Source organism: Xiphophorus couchianus, chromosome 9, assembly GCF_001444195.1.
Source record: "Xiphophorus couchianus chromosome 9, X_couchianus-1.0, whole genome shotgun sequence".
Lineage (NCBI taxonomy): Eukaryota > Metazoa > Chordata > Actinopteri > Cyprinodontiformes > Poeciliidae > Xiphophorus > Xiphophorus couchianus.
The window spans coordinates 6,535,319-6,559,123 of record NC_040236.1 but is presented as its reverse complement, the minus strand read 5'-3'; the positions used below and the strand labels follow the sequence as shown (position 1 = coordinate 6,559,123).

The window sequence follows — 23,805 nt, the reverse complement described above, 5'->3', positions numbered from 1 at the left end:
TCATTGTAAACTGGAGAGGAAAAAAAACAAAGTAGGATAATTTTTTTTTTTTTTTTTACAAAAACTCTTGAAATGTTGCACCTACTTATTTTCAGTCTCCTGACATAAATAAATAAAACTCAGACCAAGAAACTGCCTTTAAAAGTAAAAAATCATTTGTTAATTTGAATCTGAATGTTGTTTAACTGTGAAGGTCTCAGAGGTTTTTAAGAGAGGAGGAGCTGCACAGTTTGGCAGCTCAGGAGGGAGAATCTGTCATCTATTGGTCTTGCAATTCACCAATCTGGGCTCAAGCCATTGTTGAAAGATAGCCAGCAGAAACTAAATTTAAAGTTTACTTCAAGCCATACATACATCATCAATAGCTGCAGCGCTCATGGGCACTTCATTGGTTCATTGACCTTTTCCCTTCTGAGTCTTACCAATCCTCTCTGGCCTGAGCAGTTTAAATGAGACGGTCGAGGTGCCGAGACCTCCGGACTTTGTGGTGACGATGATTTCTCCCTTGTCATCTTTGGCAGGCCCCACACGGCACACTATTTTGCTGGCCGACATCCACTCTGCTGTCAACATGCAGTTATGGCCGCAGATAGACAGACCTGAGATGGAGTCGGAGAGAAAAAGGTGAAATGGGTGAAAGATACACACACACACAGGGGGAACAAATAAACATTTGCGATGCAAGCACACATGCACAGGAATACAAATATGGAGCAGTGTAGAAGAGCTTGCTCAGACAGCGCTGTCATCTATCAGCAAGTTTAGTCAAACTGTCACCAGAGGTCAAAGCTCAAGTCGGGGTCACAGCTGGCGTGGGTGGCCTTGATCTTCCTCCAACTCACTCAACTGCTTAAACTTAATGTGAGTGACTCCTCAGTGCTAAGTGGCTCATTACTGGCACAATGTGCACTCTGCCCCGACATCTGTCTGCCTCTTCTTAGTACCTCGCAAAGCCTTCGTGAGGCAGGGAGAACTTGTGCATTTTCAGCAGAGGAGATCTGGTAGCGCTTGGCATGTGTGTCATCCAGCAAGAGGCGATCAACAAATAGCCCATAAAACCGTAAATAATTTGCCCATTAGAGCCCCATTTCCTGCCTCTGTTCTCCATAGGCCACTTTGTTTGGATACATAAGCACTCACACACATTTGTGCATATCTAATTGTCCTAGTCAAGGCCCCAGGGACATGGATAGTAAGGAATAGACTTGTATTGCTGGCTAGGGAGCTGGCAGTCTGATGAAGAGTGGTTTGTGGGTCCTCTGAACTGCCATCAGAGTTTTTACAGGAACTGGCAAATATGACGAAAAATATTGGCAGAGACAAAGTGTGATGTTAAAATCATCTAATGAGAGCAAGATGTTTCAAGCTCAAGTTTGGCTTATAAAAAAAGTCATTTGACTTTTTTCTTTTAAGCCAAATGACAACTCTGTTTTTCTATGTTCATAAATAGGAAAAAGTCTTACAATAAGTTAAAATGTGAACTCTGGTCTTGAGTGTTTACAAGATTGTTTTCTTTAAACATAAAAAGTATACATCCAGTACCTGTGAGCACGTGGATCATAATTATTTGAATTGTTTTTTGGGTATTTTTAGTGGGTGAAATAAAAAAAGTGGTTTTTAAACAAGCAAATTTAGTTTTGATTTTATTGTGGATTTACTCTAATCCACACAGGGGTTAAATTATACATAAACACTTAATAATATTTACCTAAATGTCTCCAAGCAAGTCACACTTTGACAATGCATTATGTACCATCACTAAGCTTAAGGTATAATTCTAACTGGATATTTGACTTAATGGCAGAATTCGCAAAGTCCATTTAAACTGGTTGGTTCGATTTTCAAGTTTCAATAAGATTGAGTTCAGGGCTTACAGAAGGTCATTCCAGGTTTGAGATCAGCTGAAACATTGAGTCCATGTTTCACCATTCCGGTTGATGTTGTGAGGTGAAGATACAACATCAGACGGTAACCATCTTTCACTTCTTCATCCACTTTGTGCAGTGGACCAGAACCTCTAAAACAGGCACACGCTGCCACCACTATTTAACAGTTTGGTTTCAGGACTGGCTTCTAATGGTGTTCCAGCAGTTTCCAGTTCATGAGAAGCTTAAGACCTGGTGGTTCCCGGGTTATTTCTGAAAATGCAGATTTTTGCAGGTTTCACAAATTATTAGTAACTTTTTATTAATATGCGCTAACTTTTCTCTACATGTTCTTGACTGGACATGACGGTGTTAGTAGGGTATTTAAAAGGAGGCCAAGTGGAACTCAAAAGTTGGAAAAAGCTGTTAAAAGGAAACTACAAGATACCTCTGCAGATACATCATCAAGAGGAATGAATATCAGCAAATCAGTGTTTTATCCTTTTGTGCTTTCAACTTCTATGAATGAACACTGCATTTGTTGCAAGACTGAATATCTTTAACTTGTCTGCTCCACATACCCGAATTTAAAGACCTTTAAGAACAAATATTTACTTAATTTAAATAGCATGTATGTAAATTTCAGCAAGAGACATCCATCCATCCATCCATTTTCTGTTCACCCTTGTCCCTAATGGGGTCGGGAGGGTTGCTGGTGCCCATCTCCAGCTACGTTCCGGGCGAGAGGCGGGGTACACCCTGGACAGGTCGCCAGTCTGTCGCAGGGCAACACAGAGACATACAGGACAAACAACCATGCACACACACACACTCACACCTAGGGAGAATTTAGAGAAACCAATTGACCTGACAGTCATGTTTTTGGACTGTGGGAGGAAGCCGGAGTACCCGGAGAGAACCCACGCATGCACAGGGAGAACATGCAAACTCCATGCATGAACGGCCATTCATTTCCACATTCCAAAAGTCAGCTCCCATAAAAATAAAATATATATAGAAATTTTTTTTACAAAAATAAAAACTATGACTCTACTGGCACTGAGATGTTCAGTTAGTTTTAAAGGTCTTACCAATGAGGTCAGCTGGGCCTGTGCCCAGGTTCTCTCCACGAATGGTCACCTTCGTCCATGCTGGTCCCTCCTTAGGTGAGATGCCCGTGACTAGTGGTGGCGGCCGTGCTCGTGACATTTTGACGTGAGTCGCAGTGCAGCTCTGGACCAATCAGCAACTGGACAAGCACAACATACAATGGTAAGAATTGGGTGGCATCTGAAATGCAGCCTTCTCACAGAACATTACAGAATGTCCTGTTGGTCCATTTAAGTTAGAGAAAAGAACTCAACAACAAAACTAATTGAATTTGTTGCATACTTTGCTTCTATACAAACATTAGATTAACAAATATATTCCCAAACGTCCATTGAAAAGTTGCATTACTGTAAAAGTGTGTGTTCAAATTTACACTGGACTACCTTGCACTAAAGTCTTATTTCTTACAATTTGTCACATCTTTTAGTTTGTTAGTAATTGGGAACAAGGAACAATCTGAAATTGTATATTCTTTACTTGGCATCTCTAATCTGGACAAACTTTGAAAACAGATTCAGTTTCAAACTCTTATCTAAATAAGTTTGGAGGCCTTTTTAAAATGTTTGAACAAGAATGGGTTTATTTGTGGTTATCTATCAGCAACAAAAAAAAGTAAATGAAAAATGGAATCAACCCAAAATTTAATGTTATAATATAAGATAAAGAACATAATTTAAACATAAAACAATGGAAAAATACTTTATATTATTAAGACACATGGGTTTTATCTTTTCTGAAAATGGAATAATTAATAAGGCTCTTATAACTTATACTATTCTCATTTCTTTTTAATTTTTTCCATGTTCTGTAAAAACTCGAATAAGGAATCATAGGAGGTTAATACTATTACAATACAATGTATGATATCAGTAATAACACAAACCATTTTATAAATTCAACAAGAATTTTTACCTAGTACTCATGCCAGATATTTAGACCTTTTTACCAAAATATGATCAGAATTTGGCTCAAAGTTCATTTCCATCTCCAAACAATGTATGCATTGCAAAAGTTATCTCTCAGATATTAGCAAACACAGAGAAAGCGGCCAAGAATGAAACAGACAGAGAGCAGAGAGGATTGGAAGAATGTAAACCTCACAGCGCAGGATAAATAAACCTGGTCTGCCCAATTATTCCTCATAAGCCCACACAATACTGTACACATTCTGGTACCAAAGAAGGAGCAACCATGCAAATCAGTTCATGTTGGGGAGAGAGAAGGGTTTCAAATAAAACAAAAATATGAAAGGAAGCATTTCAGCTGAGCATATGTTTGCTAATAAATTACTGCCAGGTCTCTGACCAAGCTCAGCTTCGTTAAGCAACTCGAGCTGGGCTTCCACCCTTTTGCTCTGCAGCCAGAACACGTTCACCTCAAACAATGCAGGAGTTCACACAGAGCTGACCCTTAGCTTGTCCATGTTGGTAACTCTGCACAGACTCAAAAATTAAGAATACGCCAGAAATATGAAATCTGACAGTCCAAAACTAATGTGGCTGTATGTGAGAGGCCTGAAGTGATCCATAAGAAGTCCCAAACAGCTCACAGAAATGTAGATTTGAAATTTTCTACGAAATTTGTCTAAATTTAAAGGAGCGACATTTTCAGAAAAAAAGAAGGATATCCATATTCCCAATTTTAGTTCTGTGCCCATCAATAACCAGAGAAAAGAGAAGCAAAACTTCCACTCCGATACACACAGAAAGCTGATTCTTGTGTTGGCAACTTCCAAGCTTTAGAGTCAGGACCTGCAGCAGTATCCAGATATTGAAGCCATTAAATTATTCCATTAAAAACAAGGGACAATACAATGATAACTGCTGCTTCTAAGATCAATCAAGATTACTGTAAAATCAGAGAAAGATGAGAGAAAAGAAAAAAAACTAAGAAAGTTAGAAGCAGAATTTGCCTCTGAGGAAGGAAAAACAATCACCAAGGTTGAAAACAAATGGACTGTAAAGCACATAGTTTCTCGTTGGAAGGCGGTTGAGAGAAAATAGCTTTTAAATTCATCACCATATCCTAAACACCCGCTTTTAAAAGACAGAAAAATGTAGGCAAATGAGACAGATTTTTCCTATTATCTAATTTCAAAACATATTTGGCTGAATGGTGACATGAAGTGGCAGCAATTATGCTTGACCAGCATCTGGTGGAAGTGCCAAACTTCTGAAACACTGGAAGTGACGATGTACATAATGTTCAGTTTGAAGGTGATTAGCAAGCAACAAGGACTCTATCTTGACTGCGCAATTTTACAAGAATTTGTACTCCATTATTGATTTTTGCAATGATATTATCTATAACTCAATGTCTTGCGACACTATTTTTTTTTTCAGTGTTAGTAGGGTATTTTAAAGGAGGTCAAATGGAACTCAAAAGTTGGAAAAAGCTATTTAAAATGAAACTACAAGATACCTCTGCAGATACATCATCAAGAGGAATGAGTATCAACAAATCAGTGTTTTGTCCTTTTGTGCTTTCAACTTCTATGAATGATGCTGAGTTACATATCATAGAATTATTGATCTTTACATTCATAGAAGGAAAACTAGACAAACTTCTGTTTAATATTACATTATGAAATTTCTTAAAAAGAAAAAATGAAATACTTCTCAATATCTAAATTGGTGCATCTAAATAAAATTGATTTGATTAGTATTGAAAAAACACAACACAGAATCATAATACTTAGATGAATCTTTAAGAAGTATAACACAACATACTTCAAGCTGTCATTCATCGCAACTGTTTATAAAGTGAGAATCTGTTTTATCTCCCAGAACCAGCTTATGTTTATATAGACCATATCTAGACATCTGTCAAGAAATTCCCCTAAATGACTTATAACCTGTACAGAAGATGTACCACAATGTTTTGTAAGATGTTGAAATTAAAATATATTTGAATACACTAAAGATGTTAAACAAAAATTAAGAAATTTTATATTTACTTTAACTAGAAAAAAACTAAAACAAAAAAAAACAAGCACATAGTTTATTAAAAAGGTATCAAATTATGCATATGTCACTGAGAGGATTAAAAAATAGAGAAAACTGCAGCTTCTATGGCACTTTCATTTAAAAGAACAATATTGAAAAAAAAGAAGCCAATCAGAAACACAGATGCATCAAAGTAAGCAAAACTGTAGTGACCCAAAAACTGAGCAGAATAGGAACCTGTCCGTGGAATGTTCTGGAACAGCTCCTTCCCTCTCGGACCGCACCAACATCCCAAAGCTAAAGACAAACCTCCAGAGAAATTTACCTCGCGCTGTTGCTGCTGCCCTGTGCTTGTTAAGAGGAAATAGAGGGGCTCTGAATCTGACATGATGAAGATAAGAGGTCAACAGGCCTAAAACAAGAGCCTGGTATATCCTTCATCAATCCCACATGTTTGGAGCGGGAGTGGCGAGGAGAGGGGGTGGGGGGTTGAGATTCAGATTCTACTTCCAGGAGTATTTCTGTCCTATATAGTACACATGAACACACACACCTCCACGCCCACACACACACATAGACAGACACTGGGCAAAATGACAGCTCAGCGAGGTTTGCGTGCGAGGGGCCAGGGTTGGTGTTGTGTGGTCTGTGCGTATGCGAGCGTGAGGAAGAATCTGAAGAGAGTTCTGGGCAGTGCATGTGTGTGCATGAATATCTGTAGATGTGTGCGTGTGTGTGGTCTGGGTGTGTGGTCTCCGGCGCGGGCCTGGGGAGAGCCTGCTGACGGCTGGGATGAGAAAAGAGCCGCTGTGTTTACTTTACTCTGGGGGCTGCTCATGGACACGGGAACACTGCCCAGACCCTTCTCTGTAACATCCAGCACGCACACGCCCACACACACGTGTGGAACATCACGCACGCTCGCACAAGGAACCGAGTCGCAAGTAACGGGACTCCTCATGTCATGCATCACCACAAATACCCTGCTAACAAGGTCAGAGAAATTGTAACTTTATTCAAACGGACGCTTAACTGCAAACTCTTTTTTTTTCTTGCCATAGAGCAACATGAAAAGGAAAAGAATCCCCAAATGGAACCGTTTAAGGGGGCAGCATCTTCCTACAAAGGGATAAAATGACGAGCCTCTAGGGGGCATTAGAAGATGATAAACCACTTTGTTCCAACATGTGTCAAGCTCCAACTTTTTTTGTTGGCTAAATTTAATCATAGATTGTTTTTAGCTTCCTTTCTACAGCCGGAATCCCTCAGAATCATGATGCTGCCACTTTCTCATGTATCACTCTTTACTTTCCTTTGAAGGTCACCAGCACCAGAGTTGCCTCTAATTATACAGCAGCTGTTAGAGAAAACTATGCACAATATTTTTTAAATAGAAATTGTTCATATTGTTGAGTAAAGAAGTAAAGTCTTTTTAACTTACATCTAGGATGGAAAAAGCAGATCATTTTTGTTGAGGTTAGGTCAACATAACATTTTTGAACATCTAGATAGAAAATAAGATAAAAGATTCGACTGAACTATAATGGCAAGAAATTACAAATTTACTCAACTGATTTTTTTATTGGTACATTAATTCAATGCCAAATTAAGCTATGAGTTGAAATATTGAAGATAAGTTCATCTACGTATCATTTGTAAAGAAAACTATTCTTTTGATGATTCCCTTTACAAAAGGATTTAGAGCTTTTGTTTTTTACATAATCTTAAAAAAAGTATCAGTACAGCTCAGGTTGTTGAATCACAGTGTGCTTTAAAGAATGTGACTGAAACAATTCATAATTACAAAAAAAAGAAAGAAAAGAAAGGTTTACTAAATTTGTATTTAAATAGCTTATCATAACCAATCCAGACCTGTAAGCGTGCATCCGCATCCATATCTAAAAGATAGATCAACTTATTAGCCAATTACTAGATTTTTGCTGTATCTTTTTTTTAATTGTTGTTTTTTATGATGCAACGATGCCCAGACCATTCAGCCAAAGATAGAAATAGATTTTTGTTGATTGGCTTTTAACTAATGATCAAAAACTAGAAAAGTCCAACTTTTTTGTTTCCATCAAATAGATCAAAATGGAAACTGGCACTTCTTTCAGTTTGGAAATGCCTAAACAATCCACATATTTCTTTGTATTCTGTTTCACCTTAAGTAAAAAGCAAACAAAAGCGAGGAATACGCATTTTCTTCAAAATCAAGAAAAAATATTGCATTCTCTATTTTGTATTAAATTCAAAATGACAATTTCAACCAAAGTGCTAGTGATTTCTGTTAAGGTTAGTGTTTCTTGAACTAAACATTGGAACTAAATGTTTAGTTAGTTCCAATGTTAAAATGATTAAGTTTATTTGTGTTACAGACCTTAGAATGACAATCAGAATCAGCAGGTCACGCTGCAAAAAACAAACAAAATAAGGCCACCAAATGCCTGAATTGTGTAGTTTTGGCCCATAGAACCTTTTCTTCATAGAAGCGCTACGAAGCCTAATGCTTTGCAGGGAGGATCAGAAGAGTATTCGATAAAAAGAGCAAATGGAAAATCAAGAATCCAGTTTTGACATCTGTTTGCTTCTTTTACTCTCACACGCACATTTAAGTTCTGAATAATAAACTATCTTGATTATCTCAGATTGTCTTGATTATCTGAAACTGTTGCTTCCCACGAGATGCATGATAAAATTAGATAAAATTAGACAAAATTAGTGTATCTCCTTTTAGTTCTTGAACGTGAAGGATGTGCTACATTCACTGAATTAAAAATACAAATGCTACTAAAGAAATAAGATGATATTTTTAGTTGGGTTTAGCATTTTCCCTGCCATTTCAATTATTTTTAGATAGAGAAACATGTGCATAAACAATCATTATGCACAAATAAAAGTCTTGCATGGATTAGATTATAGATTTAGTAAAACCTACCAACAATAAGGATTTTTCTTCTTTTAGACTCTGAATGCAATTCTAACCGCATCATATTTTCCTCTGGTTATACTAACTCTTAGCAACAACTAAAAGAATACTAATATTGTTGCAAGTGAAGCATCAATGTTCTTGATGCTAAATTCAGGATTTACTTAAATGACAATGATTTGAATTGTTCTAACATCAAAACATGAAAAACTGTAACAACACAAATAAACAACTATATCTAAACTAGCTGACCCCCTATAATCGCAAGACACATGACCTAGTGCCCCGTGACGATGTCATGAATAAGGCGTTCAAATTTTGGATCATTTAGCCCTTGGAGCTAAAAGGTGACTCACATATGGCAATGATTGGCATAAATTTGTGCTGGAGTGTGAGTGTAAGCGAGTGTGTGATGGGTTCAGCGGGCACAAAGGGACCCATTTAAAACAGCTCATCACCCTCAATCCATCCCCCTCTAAGCACCATACACACACACATACCATTTTGCTCTGCGCTCTCTCCCCATCATTACATAAACACTAGATTCCATCAAAGATCCCTTCGACTCCTCTGAATGCACAGAGGCAACCAAACATCTCCCAGTCTAGGATGACTGGGCCGACCCTAAACAATCTTCTTTACTGTTCGCTCACAACCACGCTGCTCTAAGATGTGGACGGCCTAATGTAGCCGATAGCCAGAAATTGACCATAATATGTGTGAATTGTATCAGATTCCATATAAATGGGCTCCATTAAAACGGACTGTGCAGAGTCTGTTTGGAAACTTGTCCAGTGACTGTTGACCGTTTCTACAATGAGTCAGCATCTCCTCTGCAGAGCAGCCAGCCCGAAAGTTCATGGAGACTCTTCATTAAGACAAACTGATCAGATGTTTGCCTCTGGCTCCCTGTCCTACCAGCATCATATTTACCCACAGGCTCTGTTATGTTTGGGGCCATCTGTTTGTTTGTTTGTCGGTCTCCAGCGCTTCACTGAGTTAGGCTTAATGAAGAGAAGTCGCCAATTTCCCAGATAAAAAAAATCTTGAAACAATAAACAGAAATATGAAGAATAGGCCTGCAACTGTAAGAAAATGTTTTCAGAGGATTAGGAGGCTGGAGACAGGCGGCTCTGCCTGGCGATGAGGCTCAGTGGAGCAATCTGAACCTTGGTGAGCCGGGCTGGAACGTTGCTATCCCGGTTGGTTTATGTAAAAAAAATACAAGCGTGAGAAACATCCAGAGTCAAAACAGAAGCCATGTAATTAATAATGGAGCAGAAATTCAATTTGTTACAGCAAAAATCTGTACTTCATAACTACATATAAATTATAACAAAAGAATGAATATTTAAATTGACGGGTTTATTACTTTGTCTTATTGATAGGGCTCTAACTCATTTAGAAGTATTTTTTTTCAAAGAATGCTTGAATATTATTCAAATAATTTATTCTTAATAAAATTTCCTGTTTTCCTGTTTTTCTGGAATAAATTTAGTCACAAACTGGTGTTACAGATAAACTGAATTAAGTTCATATTGAATAAAAGTACCAAAAATACATTTGCTTCTTACTTTGCTTGTGTAACTGTCTCAAAAATTATTTTACTACTAAGCAAATTAGAGAAGAAAATGTGAATTAATCTCCTATTTAAAAAAAACTTAGAAAAATCCTGGACCATATAGGAGCAGTTTATCTTCCCATCATGTGCAGTGAGCAGGTAAAGGATGTAGCATAACTTTTAGAGATGTAACAAAAGTGCAGCAAAGAGAGGCATCTTGGAGTCACCAAGTCTCCATAGTAACTTAAATTAAAGCAACATGCCAGCTGGTTGTTTGCCAGAAAAAGTTTTAATTTCCCTACTGCTACAGACTTAAACGTGTAGTTTTATAAACTCTACTTGGACTTTTACCGAATGCGATACTTGAAGAGATTAAACAAATTTAAGCAGCTCAGCAATTTTAGATGAGAGTTGTGTAAAGCAGGATGAATGTGAAAAAAACACCTGATGGACATTGTAAAATAGAATAGAGGGTCTGTGACGCTCAGAGTCTGTTTCTCTCACAAGCATTCTAGAAATATTGTTCGAGCACATGGCATCAGGAGCTCTTTGAAACAACAACACATTGTAAATGAAAATCAGATGGGATTTTTATTGGATGTCTTAAGATTAATGACCCAAACCATATGGCAGAATCTTGAAAGAAATCCTACAGAAATTCTGTGGGATGTGTTGTTATCCTGCTGGGAAAAGGGATGCAAATTAAACCAGGGATGTCAATAATCACAGCATTGGCAATTTAAAGCACAAATAAATACAGGGTACTAAATTTCGTTGGGTGAAATTGTGATGCTTCAATAACAATATATCAAACAAACTATATAACTATATAAACTTATTTATAAGTTGTGAATAAGTTTCTAAGTTTCTCTGTCTGTAAATTCAAGGTTCACTGTATTACAGGAACCACAGAGTGAAGACCAGTGGCCTGGTAAGGCTTTTAGCTGGGTCGAGGCAACCAGGTGGGTCACACCGCAAAGAGTGCAGGGGGATAAAGGCTTAGGGTGAGCTTGGTTAGTAAATAGGGCTTGGCCTGACCCCCGTCACTCAATTCACCCCAGCCTCAGCGGAGCAGCATCACTGAGGAAAGCCTCAGAAAATACAGCCCACCACATTCCACCAAAACAAACAAGCAGGGCCACCCAAATTTTTCAATTAGAGCCCCAGGAGGGGACAGGAAATGGATCAGTGTAGCCTTGCCCCTGTGTTTCCCCCCTTTCCTCCTTCTCCCCTCTGACTTAGGAGAAGTGGAGGAGAAGGTGAGACAAAGTGCTCTAAGTGTGGCCCTACTAGCATGGATATAAACACAAATCACAGACATTTGTAGGACACAACCCCAGCTTGCTGTGAACTTGTCAATCATCTGCTCTCTTTCACTCTCAAGTCCAATCAATCTGTTGAGCAAACACACATGCTGAAGTACTGTTTTCCCTGGACAAACCTACTTAAGAGCCTATGCTACAGCAATATTTTACTAAGCAACACAAAAAGGGATTAAAGAAGCGCAAAACGTGTTGAGACTGAAAACACTTCACTTAATGAGCCTGAAAAAAGAGACAAGACTTTATACAATAACAGAGACACTTAATCGAAAAGGTTCATAGAAGCAAAATCACAGAAGAAACATAGCTGTTTTCCAAAGAGGGCATTGCTATGCAGCTTCTAAAATGGTCAATAAACTTTAAATTCAGTTTTTTCTGTAGCAAAAAGTAAACATTTTCACAAGTTCCACTTTAATAAGCATGATTAAGCCATGCAAAGTAAAAATCGCTTATATAATTACAAAAGATTAAATTATGATACAGTATGTAAACACATATGAAGAGTCCTGTTTAGTAGGACATTTACTAAACAGATTTATTAATGACCAAAATAATCAGTCGCTGGGAGAACTTTTAAAATTCAGCATGAAGGAATCTTTAACAATCGCTGTACCGCATAAAATTGACCTGAAATTAAATTTATGTTTAATGGTTTTATCTTATCATGCACAATTGACAATAAAGAGACTTAATAAATCCATATCCAAAAATATGGATGCTAGGTTATTTTATCTATTAAAGGTTAACAAAAACTATAGATTTATCATTTATGATCAACAGTAAAATACAAAAAGTTTAATTATAGATAATGAAACTGTTAGGATACCGTTTCACCTAAAACTAGTGTTAGTACGTCCGGATGAGATAACTCCAGTGAGACGCTTATGTGTGTTATGGATTGTCAGCTGAGTTGTAATCTGCCCAGCCATGTTGCAGTAATCTAGAAATGCCTAAATATTTGTAAGCAAACGGTTTATTTAAGACAAATCTTTCATCAATGACTTAGCAAGCATCCCGCCGAACTGACCATGGATCGTCCACAGAACGTGAGAATCAATCGATATATTCTGTAAAAAAGAAACGGCCCCAGGACATTAAAATTTGATAGAATTTGAACAGAGTTTGGCACAGCTAACACTCCTGTCATAAACGTTTAGCGATAGGACAGTTAAACTACTTCAACTTCATTACTTACAAACACTGATATGTTATAGTCACCTCAGTTTAGGATATTAAGATAATTCATGGGCGATTTTAAATTAAAAACATCAAAAACAGCCTCTTTGTTGATTAATTTGAGAGCTAACTTTAGTCTAAGCTAACATCCGCTAAACGAAGCCAGTGGGTCAAATCCATGTCAAAGAAGAGAGTCAAGTACTGTCATTCGCCTTGGCTGAAATCCTACTAAAGTTTACAGTACTCTAAATTGCATGATATAATCATTATCACCACATTATAAGAAAAGAAGGACAAAATATTGCAGAGAAATAGGAACTCACAGCTCAAAGAGGCTTGTCTGCAGAGACTGCTTCCTGTTTTCTGTAACAACTTCCGGGCAAAGCCTTCAAAATAAAACACGTGGAATATTTTGAATATTATGAATTATTTTTGTAATACACATTTGGACGAATCGATTAAATAAATATTCAGCAAAATTGACTAAAATCATCTCTATTTATTCACTTTATTATTCCCTTTATCTGTGATTAAATAAGTGATCAGATAATACATTTTTATTACACAATTTGCGGTCTACAATCGGTATGAAGCTGATGTGTTTTATTGCCATACATTGACTAAGATTTTTTTTTTTTTTACATCAAATTTAAAAGACTGCAGATTCTGTGAAATGTCACATTGATTTGAAAGCATTTTTAAAATTTGTTGTTTGCCTCAAATATACATTCAAATGGTTAAACTAAACCATTTTAGGTAATCTTATGACAAATGTAATGCATCTTGTCCGAATAGATTCTTTGCAACAACAACAAATAAAGACAACCTGCATTTTTCTCAGGAGAATCTGACGTCCTTCGTGCAAGAACATTGGAGCGCAGTGGGAGCTCTGTTCTTTCCTTGTCTCTCTTTTCACGGTGCATCACTGAGGTATTTCCACTTGTTCTGGGAAAGTCGCAGCATCATTAGAAATGCAACAGAGACCACCCAGGCTCACGCTGGAGCGCCGATACCATTACATTTATCTCACCAAATTGTGCAGGGCAGAAAGACTTTCTGTGATAAGGCAAGGCCCAGTCCCCAAGGACACCATATTGTCCAATTACACGGGGTAATCTGATAATTGAGGGATCAAACTGTGACTTGGGAGCTTGCACAGATGCTGATGTCACACAGAGGCTGTTTGTCTACATAAACATCTACTTAACAGCAATGACGATGGAAGATGTTGATCTTATTCTCAGTGGTATAGCCATTGCCAGTGAATGAGAGCATCAGTGATACATCACATATATCTTGTGGTGAGGCAACAATCTAATGTCGGCCGATTTTACTGTATACTCGTACCCATTGAACTTGTCTACTTCTAATTTTGCTACAATCAAAGGCTGCGATAGGTCTTATTGGCTTTTTAGGTTTTTTTTTTAATAGAGATCATTACTGAACAAACAGAATCATGAAGACCAAAGAACACACATAGTTACAAACACCTCACACTGTTCAATGCATTGTCTAAAAATGGAAATAGTACGTAACAACTCCAAGCCTATTAGATTGTTCACTTAAGAGCATAAATCAGTGAAACAGCCACAAGTTCCATAACTTTGCAGGAGCTGCAGAAATTTACTGCTAAGGTGTTAGAATGTTTTCATAGAACAACTATTAGACTTGTACTCTTCAGCTTGGATTGGAGGTAGAGACTTTCTTCCAGCTGTTGCTGGAAGAAAGTCATTAGAAGTCAAAAAAGGGGAGACATCAAAATTGTGGAAAACTGTGCTTTGGTCAGAGGAGAGAAAAATACAATTTCCTGGCTTACAAGCAACAATGCCCTGTCTTAGATCTTGAACATACCACCTCCACAATGAAACAAGGTGGAGGCAGTCTTTTTTCATCAGTAACAGAGAAGCTGATCAACATTGATAAAAAGGTGAGTAGAGGTCAACACAGGGCAATCTTAGAAGAAAACCCATTACAGACTGAAAAACTATAAAGACTGCAGCAGGGCAACAACCCTAAACATATAGCCAAAGCTTCAATTCAGTGGTTTATATAAACACAACTTTTAAAATTTCTGCTTATTTTAAACAGCCATTTAAGAGAAAACATTTGAATTAATGTTCTAGTGTTTTTCAGACAGCTTAGGTTTTCTGGACAGGTGTCCAGGTGGTGCTATATTGGGCAATGATGGCAATTTAAGTTGTTACCATGACCTCCCTCACCCCTGTCTAATCCATGTCCCGCAATGGCACATGCTGGGCTGGCACCGTTGCTCATCCCTCAGCCCTATTGTTCATTGTTTGTCTCCTCTAGTTTTTCCCATGGGCCCCTGGCCAGTGAGAGGAAAAGGTCACTGTAAATATTGCACTGAAATCCCTCCTCCCACCTCATGCCGGTCCTGAAGATGGAACAGACGAGCAGTGGGTGAGCACTTCCTTCCTGCACAGGGCATAGCAACTGTAATACATCAAACAAGCAGGAGTCCTTCAGCGTCAAAGATGGCTGCTGGGAGATCACATGCTCTGTGTTTACATTGTATTAACCTGGGGTGGTCCCAACCTTGGTAAAGAAAATTACAGTGTCATATTATGTACAGATTTTCTATCATGTTGGTCGTTAATTATGTATTATTTCTTTCAATTGCCCAGTATGAAGCCAGTCACTGTCTGTTTTATGTGTACCACAAAAATTTTAAAAATGTATTCCCAGGAGATTTACTATAGCTGAGGAACGCTGACCCAAGCATGGCTAATCTCTTGCCCCTTAGCGCTGCTGTTAATATAAGACGAGAGGATTTTAAATAAACCTCTGATATTTAGGTTTGTTTTGTTTCTGAGTGCTGTTTTATCTGCAGTAGCTCTCTTTTCCTGGAGAATCTGGACTCAGGAAATCCAGGCCTGCGCCAGGCTTAGTTTGGAAAATCACCCAGATGAACAAAATGCAGGATTTAAGGAGAACAGAGGCTTTCAGACTGAATGTGAGCACATTGCTTGCCTCAATGGAAGAATAATGCAATGAACATGTATGGCCTTAAAATAATATTTAGTAGATATCATAATTTAAGACAAGTAGTCTGGTTGCAACACAGTGTAACTTTTTCAGAAGGTTAGTAGCTTTTCTAAGTGCTAGTACCTTTTTTTGTATATAAAAGCAAAAGAAACCTGAAAATCTTTCATAATACCATACCACAAAGAGTCAAACTAATTCTGGTTCAGAGTTGAAAATCCCACATTGTTTTCCACATTGCCATGAAAAACAATGTGGCCTGATACAGAGGTCTTCTGTTTTGCTTTTTTGCACAAGTTTCATGTTAAGGTAATGAAAAGTAAAATCAGCCATTGATAACCTGACTAAATATAGAAAATGTAGCTTTCAAATTGTGATTTCATTTACTAAGGGAAAAAACTTGTCAAAGTCTACTTGACCTCATGTAAAAAGATAAGTATACAAAATTGAACAGTGGCTGTGCATCCCTTTACATCAGACATAAAACCAACAGAGCACGTTGAGAAAAGGAACATTTTATCAACAGTATAACACGGTGGTGGTAATGTGATGTTCTGAGGCGGCTATACTCATTCAGGACCTGGATCATTTGTAAGTGAGGGAGCCACCAACTTCTAATCAGAAAAATCCTGGAGAATTATGTCAGCATTGTCACTTATCATTTCACAGCCTCAATTCGTTACTTGTTTATGTTGAACTTATATATAGTGTCAAAATGGGTTCCTCCAAAAACACCTCAAGAATAACATACAATACCACAGAGGCAAATGTGCTGTCAGGATTGCTAACAGTATTATGTACTTAAGTAAAGTGAAAAACTGCATTATGTAGAAGAGCAGGAATGAGGAGACAAGTAAAAGGATGTTGCTATTTCTTGTAAAGATAAAAGCTTTTTGTAGCACAACCACTGTGAATATACACCCTAATAAAAATTGCAAAAAAAAAAAAAGAAATGCTTAAGTGGGACTGAGCTAGATAAAAAGGCTTAATAACCAATAAATCTGGTGAATAAATTGATGACCTTCCTATGGGGATCAATCCCTCCAAAAACCACTGGGAGCTTTTCTGTATATTCCTCAGAATTTAAGTGAAAGGTCAAATTTGAGTATATACTATACAGTATGTGAATGTCCAATTCATTGCATAATAATTAGAGTTAGAGTTAATTACAAGTATGAGTGCAGTTTGATTGCTATGATTGCTATACCTTTTAGATAATAAATAGTAGAACATATTTTATGCTATTCCTACAACATCGACAACCATAATTAACTGAAACAAGATCAAATGAATCACTTAGAAAATATTTTGGAAAGAGATAAACAACTTGATCAAAAAAAATTAATTATAGAAAAATTTAATGAAATAATAATAAAAATGGACATAAAATGTAAGTGGTGCCCGTTTTTCATGATTTCTCATCAGCCCCAAATTTTCAAACTCCACCTCTGGCAGACAATGGCTACAGAGGTAAATGTTGTTTGCTTTTGGTTGTTCAGTTTGTATTGAACAGTATTTCAATGTTCTGTGTTTTCAATATTAAATTTGGATACAATTTTAAATATGACTTAATAAAACGCTGGCAATATGTTGTCACAGTGAAAACCTGAGCTTTTTATTATAATGCTGTGCTTAAATTATAACACTGGCTGATGTAGAAATGGATTGAGAAAAAGCAATAATTTGGTGTTAATACTATTTCTATAAAATATCCAAGGTATTTATTTTATTTTACCAAATATTCTTTTTAAAATAATCCTTTTGCAGCTACAACAATTAAAATTACCAACAGCTATTTTGCCTGTGTTGGTTTATGCAGATGTTACATTTAAAAGCAGTTTTATGTCAGATATCATCAAAAAGCTAAAGATTTCTAATAATAACAACACACATCTAAATATTATTGTCTGCCAAACCTACACCCCAAACTTTAGAAATCACATCAGAATAAAGTCAGACTGGAGTCTCAGGCCGGCCAGCAAAGACTGAAAGGATCTGGGAGAATTTTAGCAGGGATGTGAGAGATTTTGAGAAAGAAAATGGGAGGGTCAGAAAGGGTATAAAGGGGCATTTTCCCAAATATGTTCAGGCTTTTACCACCCAGGTTACCATAACATGTTCCCTGCCTTCTCATAACAGCTCTCCCTCAGCCCCCCCAGGCCAGACAACAGGCTACTGTGTCTCCGGAGGCGCAGTCCGGATCAGTTCTGGAGGCTTTGGAGAAACACTCTCTGGGAAAAAAAGGGGGAGCTTTACAAGCAAAATAGGAAGCAAACAAAACATGGTAAAGATGACTCTGAATTAGTGCTTCTTAGGTATCTTTTTTTCCTAAATGTTATGTAGATGGAGTTTGTTGCTTATCCCCCTTAGAATGGAAAAGGAACAGATTTCCTGCATCTCGGCAAGCTGAAGCCTTGGAAGCGTAATTTGATGTGGCAGGCTGGAGAATATTCAGACCTTTATTTTTGTTTATAAACAGGTGGAGGTGGTTAGACTGGAAGGTTATTTATGTTTTGGATTTGGTTCAGGCTAGTCATAATTAGCAGGAGAGCAGGAAAGAAAACAGCCACTGACAGGGTGATGTCATGCACTCTGCTTCCTTTTCTTATTGGGTTCACTAACATCATGATGCCATTCTTTCACATCCTTTAGGGCACATCTGCATTGCTGGTGTATCATTTAATCCACTCTTATTTAGGAGATTATATTATTTCTTACTATATTTTTGATTGCAAATAGACATAAATTGTGTAATTTAAATGCGTAAGTGACTTTCAATAATTCATTCTAAATACATTTATAGTGTTCCTGCATAAAAAAAAACATTTCTTAAGATTTAAATAAAAGAGGCTGTCAAAGTGAAACAAACACTTTATAGTTCCATTAAATGCTGTGTTTTCTGAAAAACGTGAAAACTATCATTTTGGATTGTGCTGAACCCACTAACAGGGACATTACGGAATTAATATAAAACTCGTAGTTTAAAATGACCGCATGACATTAAGTGAAAATAAAATAAAATCATGTGAAAGGAAGAGAAGGTCTTAACTTCCCTGAGCCTTCTAAAGCCACACATGAGTTTTCTATCCCGTGGATTTTCATGAGCACATTCAACACACTGAGGAGAAACTCAATGAACATTAACTGGACTTACTGTGAAGCACATTGGCTCTCAAACCTATGATTTAATAAAATGTTCTCATTTCCGTTGGTGAATTGGTGACAGCGATGATCCAGGTCCTTACTGGACTGAGTCCTGAATATTTTTGCAGCACGAATATTTTCTCCATTAAAAAAAAAACTAAAAATGAAGCTCATTAAAGGCCAGGAGGGGGCGCCCAAGAATGTCATTTAAGATCTTTATGCAGATGTTGGGACAAACGTAATATTGGACTCTGTGATGGGGAAAATTTGTGACTGAAGATCTCCTAAATACAAATTAACAACAATATTGATCAAAGTTTTTTGCTGTGGAGCTGAATATAAGATAGATTAACCTGAAGCTGTTAATTAATTAATTAATTAATTGATTCTTCAATAATAATAATAATAATAATGATAATAATAATAATAAGTGTATTGAATAAAGTAATATCTATTTTATCTATTTGATTTACACCCTAATCACATGGAACACATGTTGAATTCAAGGCTCCTCAAGAGCAGTTGATCTTCTAACAAAATCCCGAATCTCAAAAATCTGCAAACAGCTCAGTTTGTCACCAAACATTTGTTTGGTGACAAGCAAATGTTTGTTTGTCACCAAAACATTTCATAGTCAATCCTAGTTTTTCTCAATCTTAGGTTTTTTGTGGTCCCAAAGCGATTCTCACCAAAGCACCAATCGCTTTGGTGCATTTCTCAGAACAGAATTGAAACGCTCAAAACTATGTGTTCAATCTTCAAATCATTCTGTCACTTATGCACATAAAAAAATCTGTTTCTCAACAAGTTGTGAATGCTTTCGTACATCCATGGAAGTGTTAACATTTTTAATTTTCATGTTGATCAACCTGTATTATATGAGTCTCTGTTGAACAGCCTGAAACTCCACAACCGCAGCAGAAAGCTTGAACAAGTTCTCATAATATATTTCTATACATTTCCACTTGTTTTTTCGAAATATGTCCTGAATTGGAAAACTTCTCTTAGGTGAATTCTGATTTTTTTTTCTATGTATGTACTGTAGATGTTCTAAGTATTAATCAACCAATGATCAACCAGTTTTATGAAAAAACTTGAAGGCAAATCACATAAATCATTAACTGGCAAGTTTTAAGGTATAGAAATTATAATTTAACAGGAGGGCCCAGAGTATTTATCCAAGTACTGTAAGAGAACAGAAAAATGAGGAAAGTCAGCTGTGATTCAGCAGTTTAGATAGATACAACCAACTGGGACCGACCTACAGAACTGCAGCAGATAACTGACCAGCTTATCTGCCTCTCCCCCAGACAACAACAAGCACACTCCAGCATAGAGAACATGACTCCCCAAGTTCATATTGTTCAGAGCAATGCTCAGGCAGTATATGTTGATAATAAAATACATCAATTGAGCTTCTATTTAGGACACCCAACATGTTGTCTGTCAGCATGACATTACTATGGAACTAATACACTATGTTTAATTTATTTTACCACATTCTAAGGCAGGGGTGTCAAACTCCAGTCCTCAAGGGCTGCTGTCCTGCAGTTTTTAGATGTGCCACAGGTATAAAATACTGGAATGAAATGGCTTAATCACCTCCTGAAGGTGATTAAGCCACACAGATGTCAAACTGGAGTTTGGCACCTGTGTTCTAAGGTATGCAACTAAGATCTGAAAGTTAGAACATTGCATTTTCCAGCTTGATCCTGTACTGCCTGATGTTCCTATGTCTGGAGCATCTTCTTAATCAGAAATCAGAAGTTTTTGAAACTTTAACACAAGTATAGATTACATAGCTAAAGCACAACGCAATGTTACATTTCTAACAGTGGAAGAACAAGGATATTGATGGGGACAGAAAGGAAGAGGACGAGAAGTGAGGCTGTGTAGAGGAGGCATTAAGAGGCTAAACAGAGGAAGCGACTGAAGAGGATGAAGATATATACCAATTTCCATTACTCCAACATCATCAGGCAATGGTTTGTAATCCACAACAAGAGGATGATGGAATTTCTCTCACCCTATTTTCCTTAGCCCCATTAAATACTTTTTAATGGGGTTGAAAAATACTTAGCCCCATTAAATATTTGTTGTTAAATATTTAATGCCCTTAGTGTACATTAGTCATAAGTGTACAACTTATGTGTAAAGTCATATTGGCACTTAGTAAAGAGTATGACCACCAACTGCATGCACACATGACACTTCTGGCTACCATGGATGCATTGTGTGATGATGTCATAGCAGAGGCTGGATAAGACACTTTATAAGATTATTCCACACACTGCAGTATAAGAGAAGATATTCCTTGTGATATAGATGACAGTTTGTGGGCCAACAGTCAGAAATTTAAGGAGGTTTAGGATGACAACATTCTTATTGTCTTTGAAATGTTGAACCAAAGTGACTGAAAAAAAACAATGTTAAAAGAGTCGGGGGACACTCTTACAAATAATTGCGAGAAGAAATGTATAACAAAATATAAGAAGCTATAAACAATCACTCAAAAAATATAAATCAAAATTGACTTCACTGTTATTCCTAGCTTTTTGGATAGACTGTTTGGAGTTGATCATAATGAGAAACTATAAATTAGTTGCAAATTTTTCATTTGAATTGTCAGCTTGTAAGCCGAAACAGGCCTGAGACTGGGGTGGAGATTCATCTTTCATCAGTACTATGACCACAAATGTATAGCAATTCTAGGATGCAATATTTGAATCAAAGCCTGATCATGTGTTAGAAGCAGTAAACCAATTTCAGAATTTGTGGCAAAATTTTAAGCTTGACGTTCATAGTGACTCACCGTCCAACATGGCTGAACTTCAGCTATTTTCCTTGAAAAAATAAAGGAAACACTTCAGTCTCTAGATGTGCAGACAGAGACAAAAACAGAAAGATTAAATTACAGAAAAAGGTATAAATGGTTATATAAAATACTTACTCGGGATGCATTGTTACAATAAAAAAGTTTTAAAAAATCATAAGTTTTACAATTGTGCACTACTTTGTGCCAATCAGTTATAACAAATTCAGTTGAAAATACATTGATGTGTGAAAAAAAATATAAAAAAGTGCAAGGTAGTGTACAGAGAGGATTATCTGCCCAGGAACAACAGAGGCAAGGCAAAACAAAAACAACAACCTACCTGAAACAAATACATTTCTGAGTAACTTTTTGCATACAAGATCCTGGTTGAGAGAGTGTGTGTGTGTATACATAAATACATTATCTGTTTGCATCACACTGTATGTGTGGGTGGTGAGTTGAAGCTGGGAGGCTGTTTGTAGTGAAAACAGTGAGAAAGAAGACACAAAGAGGAAACTAAAAACAGACTGCTCTTTGAAGTGGGGAATGAATGATTCCACCCAAACCAGCCATACATTGATATATCTGCCATAATACTTTATTAATAGTGAAGATAATGTGTGAAGGCCATAAATTGTGATATTGATGGCCTAAAGGCACTGAGAAATTTCCTGTATCTTAAGTGGATGAGGTGGTGGTGCATACAGGAAGGGGAACAGCATATGTGAAGTTCAGCAAGAGGCGTGTTGCGGCTATAGGATCGTGCAGAAAGGTGCCTTCAGTGCAAATTGAGGTCAGTTTCAGCTGAGTGGCCCTTTCAGCTTTGATCCTTCAGCCGAATGGGATAAAAGACATCCTGCTTCCCTTGTTAAGGAGAACCGGGAGTCGGGTGGAGAAGTTGTGCGTGGGGGTGTGTGTGCGTGTGGTTTAATGGCGAATAAATCTTTTATCTTTCATTACACAAAGATAATCTATTTTCATCTCTCACCTCTCCACTGGTAAACTCCTCTAATTATCCCCCACCCTCACTTTTTCAGCTTGTATAAACCCTAATGGGCATTACTATTATCCTTGCTTTGTCTGTCTATCTGTTCTTCCCTGTCTCCTCTCTCTATTCTGTCCTATTGCTTTGCAGTGTATTCAAAATCTGAACTTTGATCCTCCCACGAACTGTCAGACTCTGGACCTGAGGCCTGAAGCAATTAGCTGTTTGCACGCATTTCTGCTTTCACATATGAATTGTTTCAATCACAGTTTTGATTTGATTTATTTATTTAAAACACTTTTTTTTTTGTTTAAATCGTTTGTTTGGACTTGATTCATTCTGGTATAGTAAAATATAGGCCAGGAGAAAACAGTACTGAAAAACAAAACAACCAAAGTACGGTTTTGTACTTTTAATAATTTTGTAGTTCTTTAACAGATGAAGTTTAGTGTAGATTTCATCCAAACCATACATGTCAATTTTAAGCTTGTCCAAATTTAATGTATAATCAGTTGGTTTATGAAATGCTAAACTTGGAGACATTAGCTACTTTTTTATAGTTAAAAACAAAATTGACATTTCTACCCTTTAAGTTTTATTTGAAGCTTAGAGGGTTTCAAATAAGTTTTATTTGAAAAGACCCAGTAAAATTCTGTACCATGTTATTTTGATGGCTTAAAACCCGTTTTATCAAATGATAGCAATAAGGAAGTGGCAAGTTTGTTTTTTTTCAGAGAGATACTCCCTTCTCTCTACCTGTTTCTGTGAGATGTCGGTCAGCTTTTTATAATTGCAGACTGAGGGGGGAAATTTCTTTACCTGGTCTTCTCATGAAGTTAACTGTAAACAAATTTTATTCAACCAGACCACTGTTTTCAAGACAAAGTTTTTAAGAGAGTTAGCATGTCTGTTGTTAAATAAACAGCCTAGTGTAGACTAATAGCACTGATAAT

At 37.0% G+C, this 23,805-nt stretch overlaps 1 protein-coding gene across 2 annotated transcripts in view; it reads right to left on the bottom strand.

Moving 5' to 3' along the window:
- Positions 1-21,990, bottom strand: part of exoc2 (exocyst complex component 2) — a 60,138-nt gene extending 38,148 nt beyond the window's left edge. The window contains exons 1-4 of one of the 2 annotated variants that reach the window (XM_028027807.1): positions 13,732-13,750; positions 13,229-13,291; positions 2,957-3,114; positions 423-599 (exon numbers count right to left, since the gene is read on the bottom strand). In XM_028027807.1, coding sequence (XP_027883608.1) covers positions 423-599; positions 2,957-3,074 — 295 coding nt within the window. In that variant the 5' untranslated portion in view covers positions 3,075-3,114; positions 13,229-13,291; positions 13,732-13,750. Of the gene's footprint in view, positions 1-422; positions 600-2,956; positions 3,115-13,228; positions 13,292-13,731; positions 13,751-21,864 lie in introns of those variants that run through there. The other variant, XM_028027808.1, reaches the window with a different exon arrangement.
- Between the last annotated feature and the right edge of the window lie 1,815 nt (positions 21,991-23,805).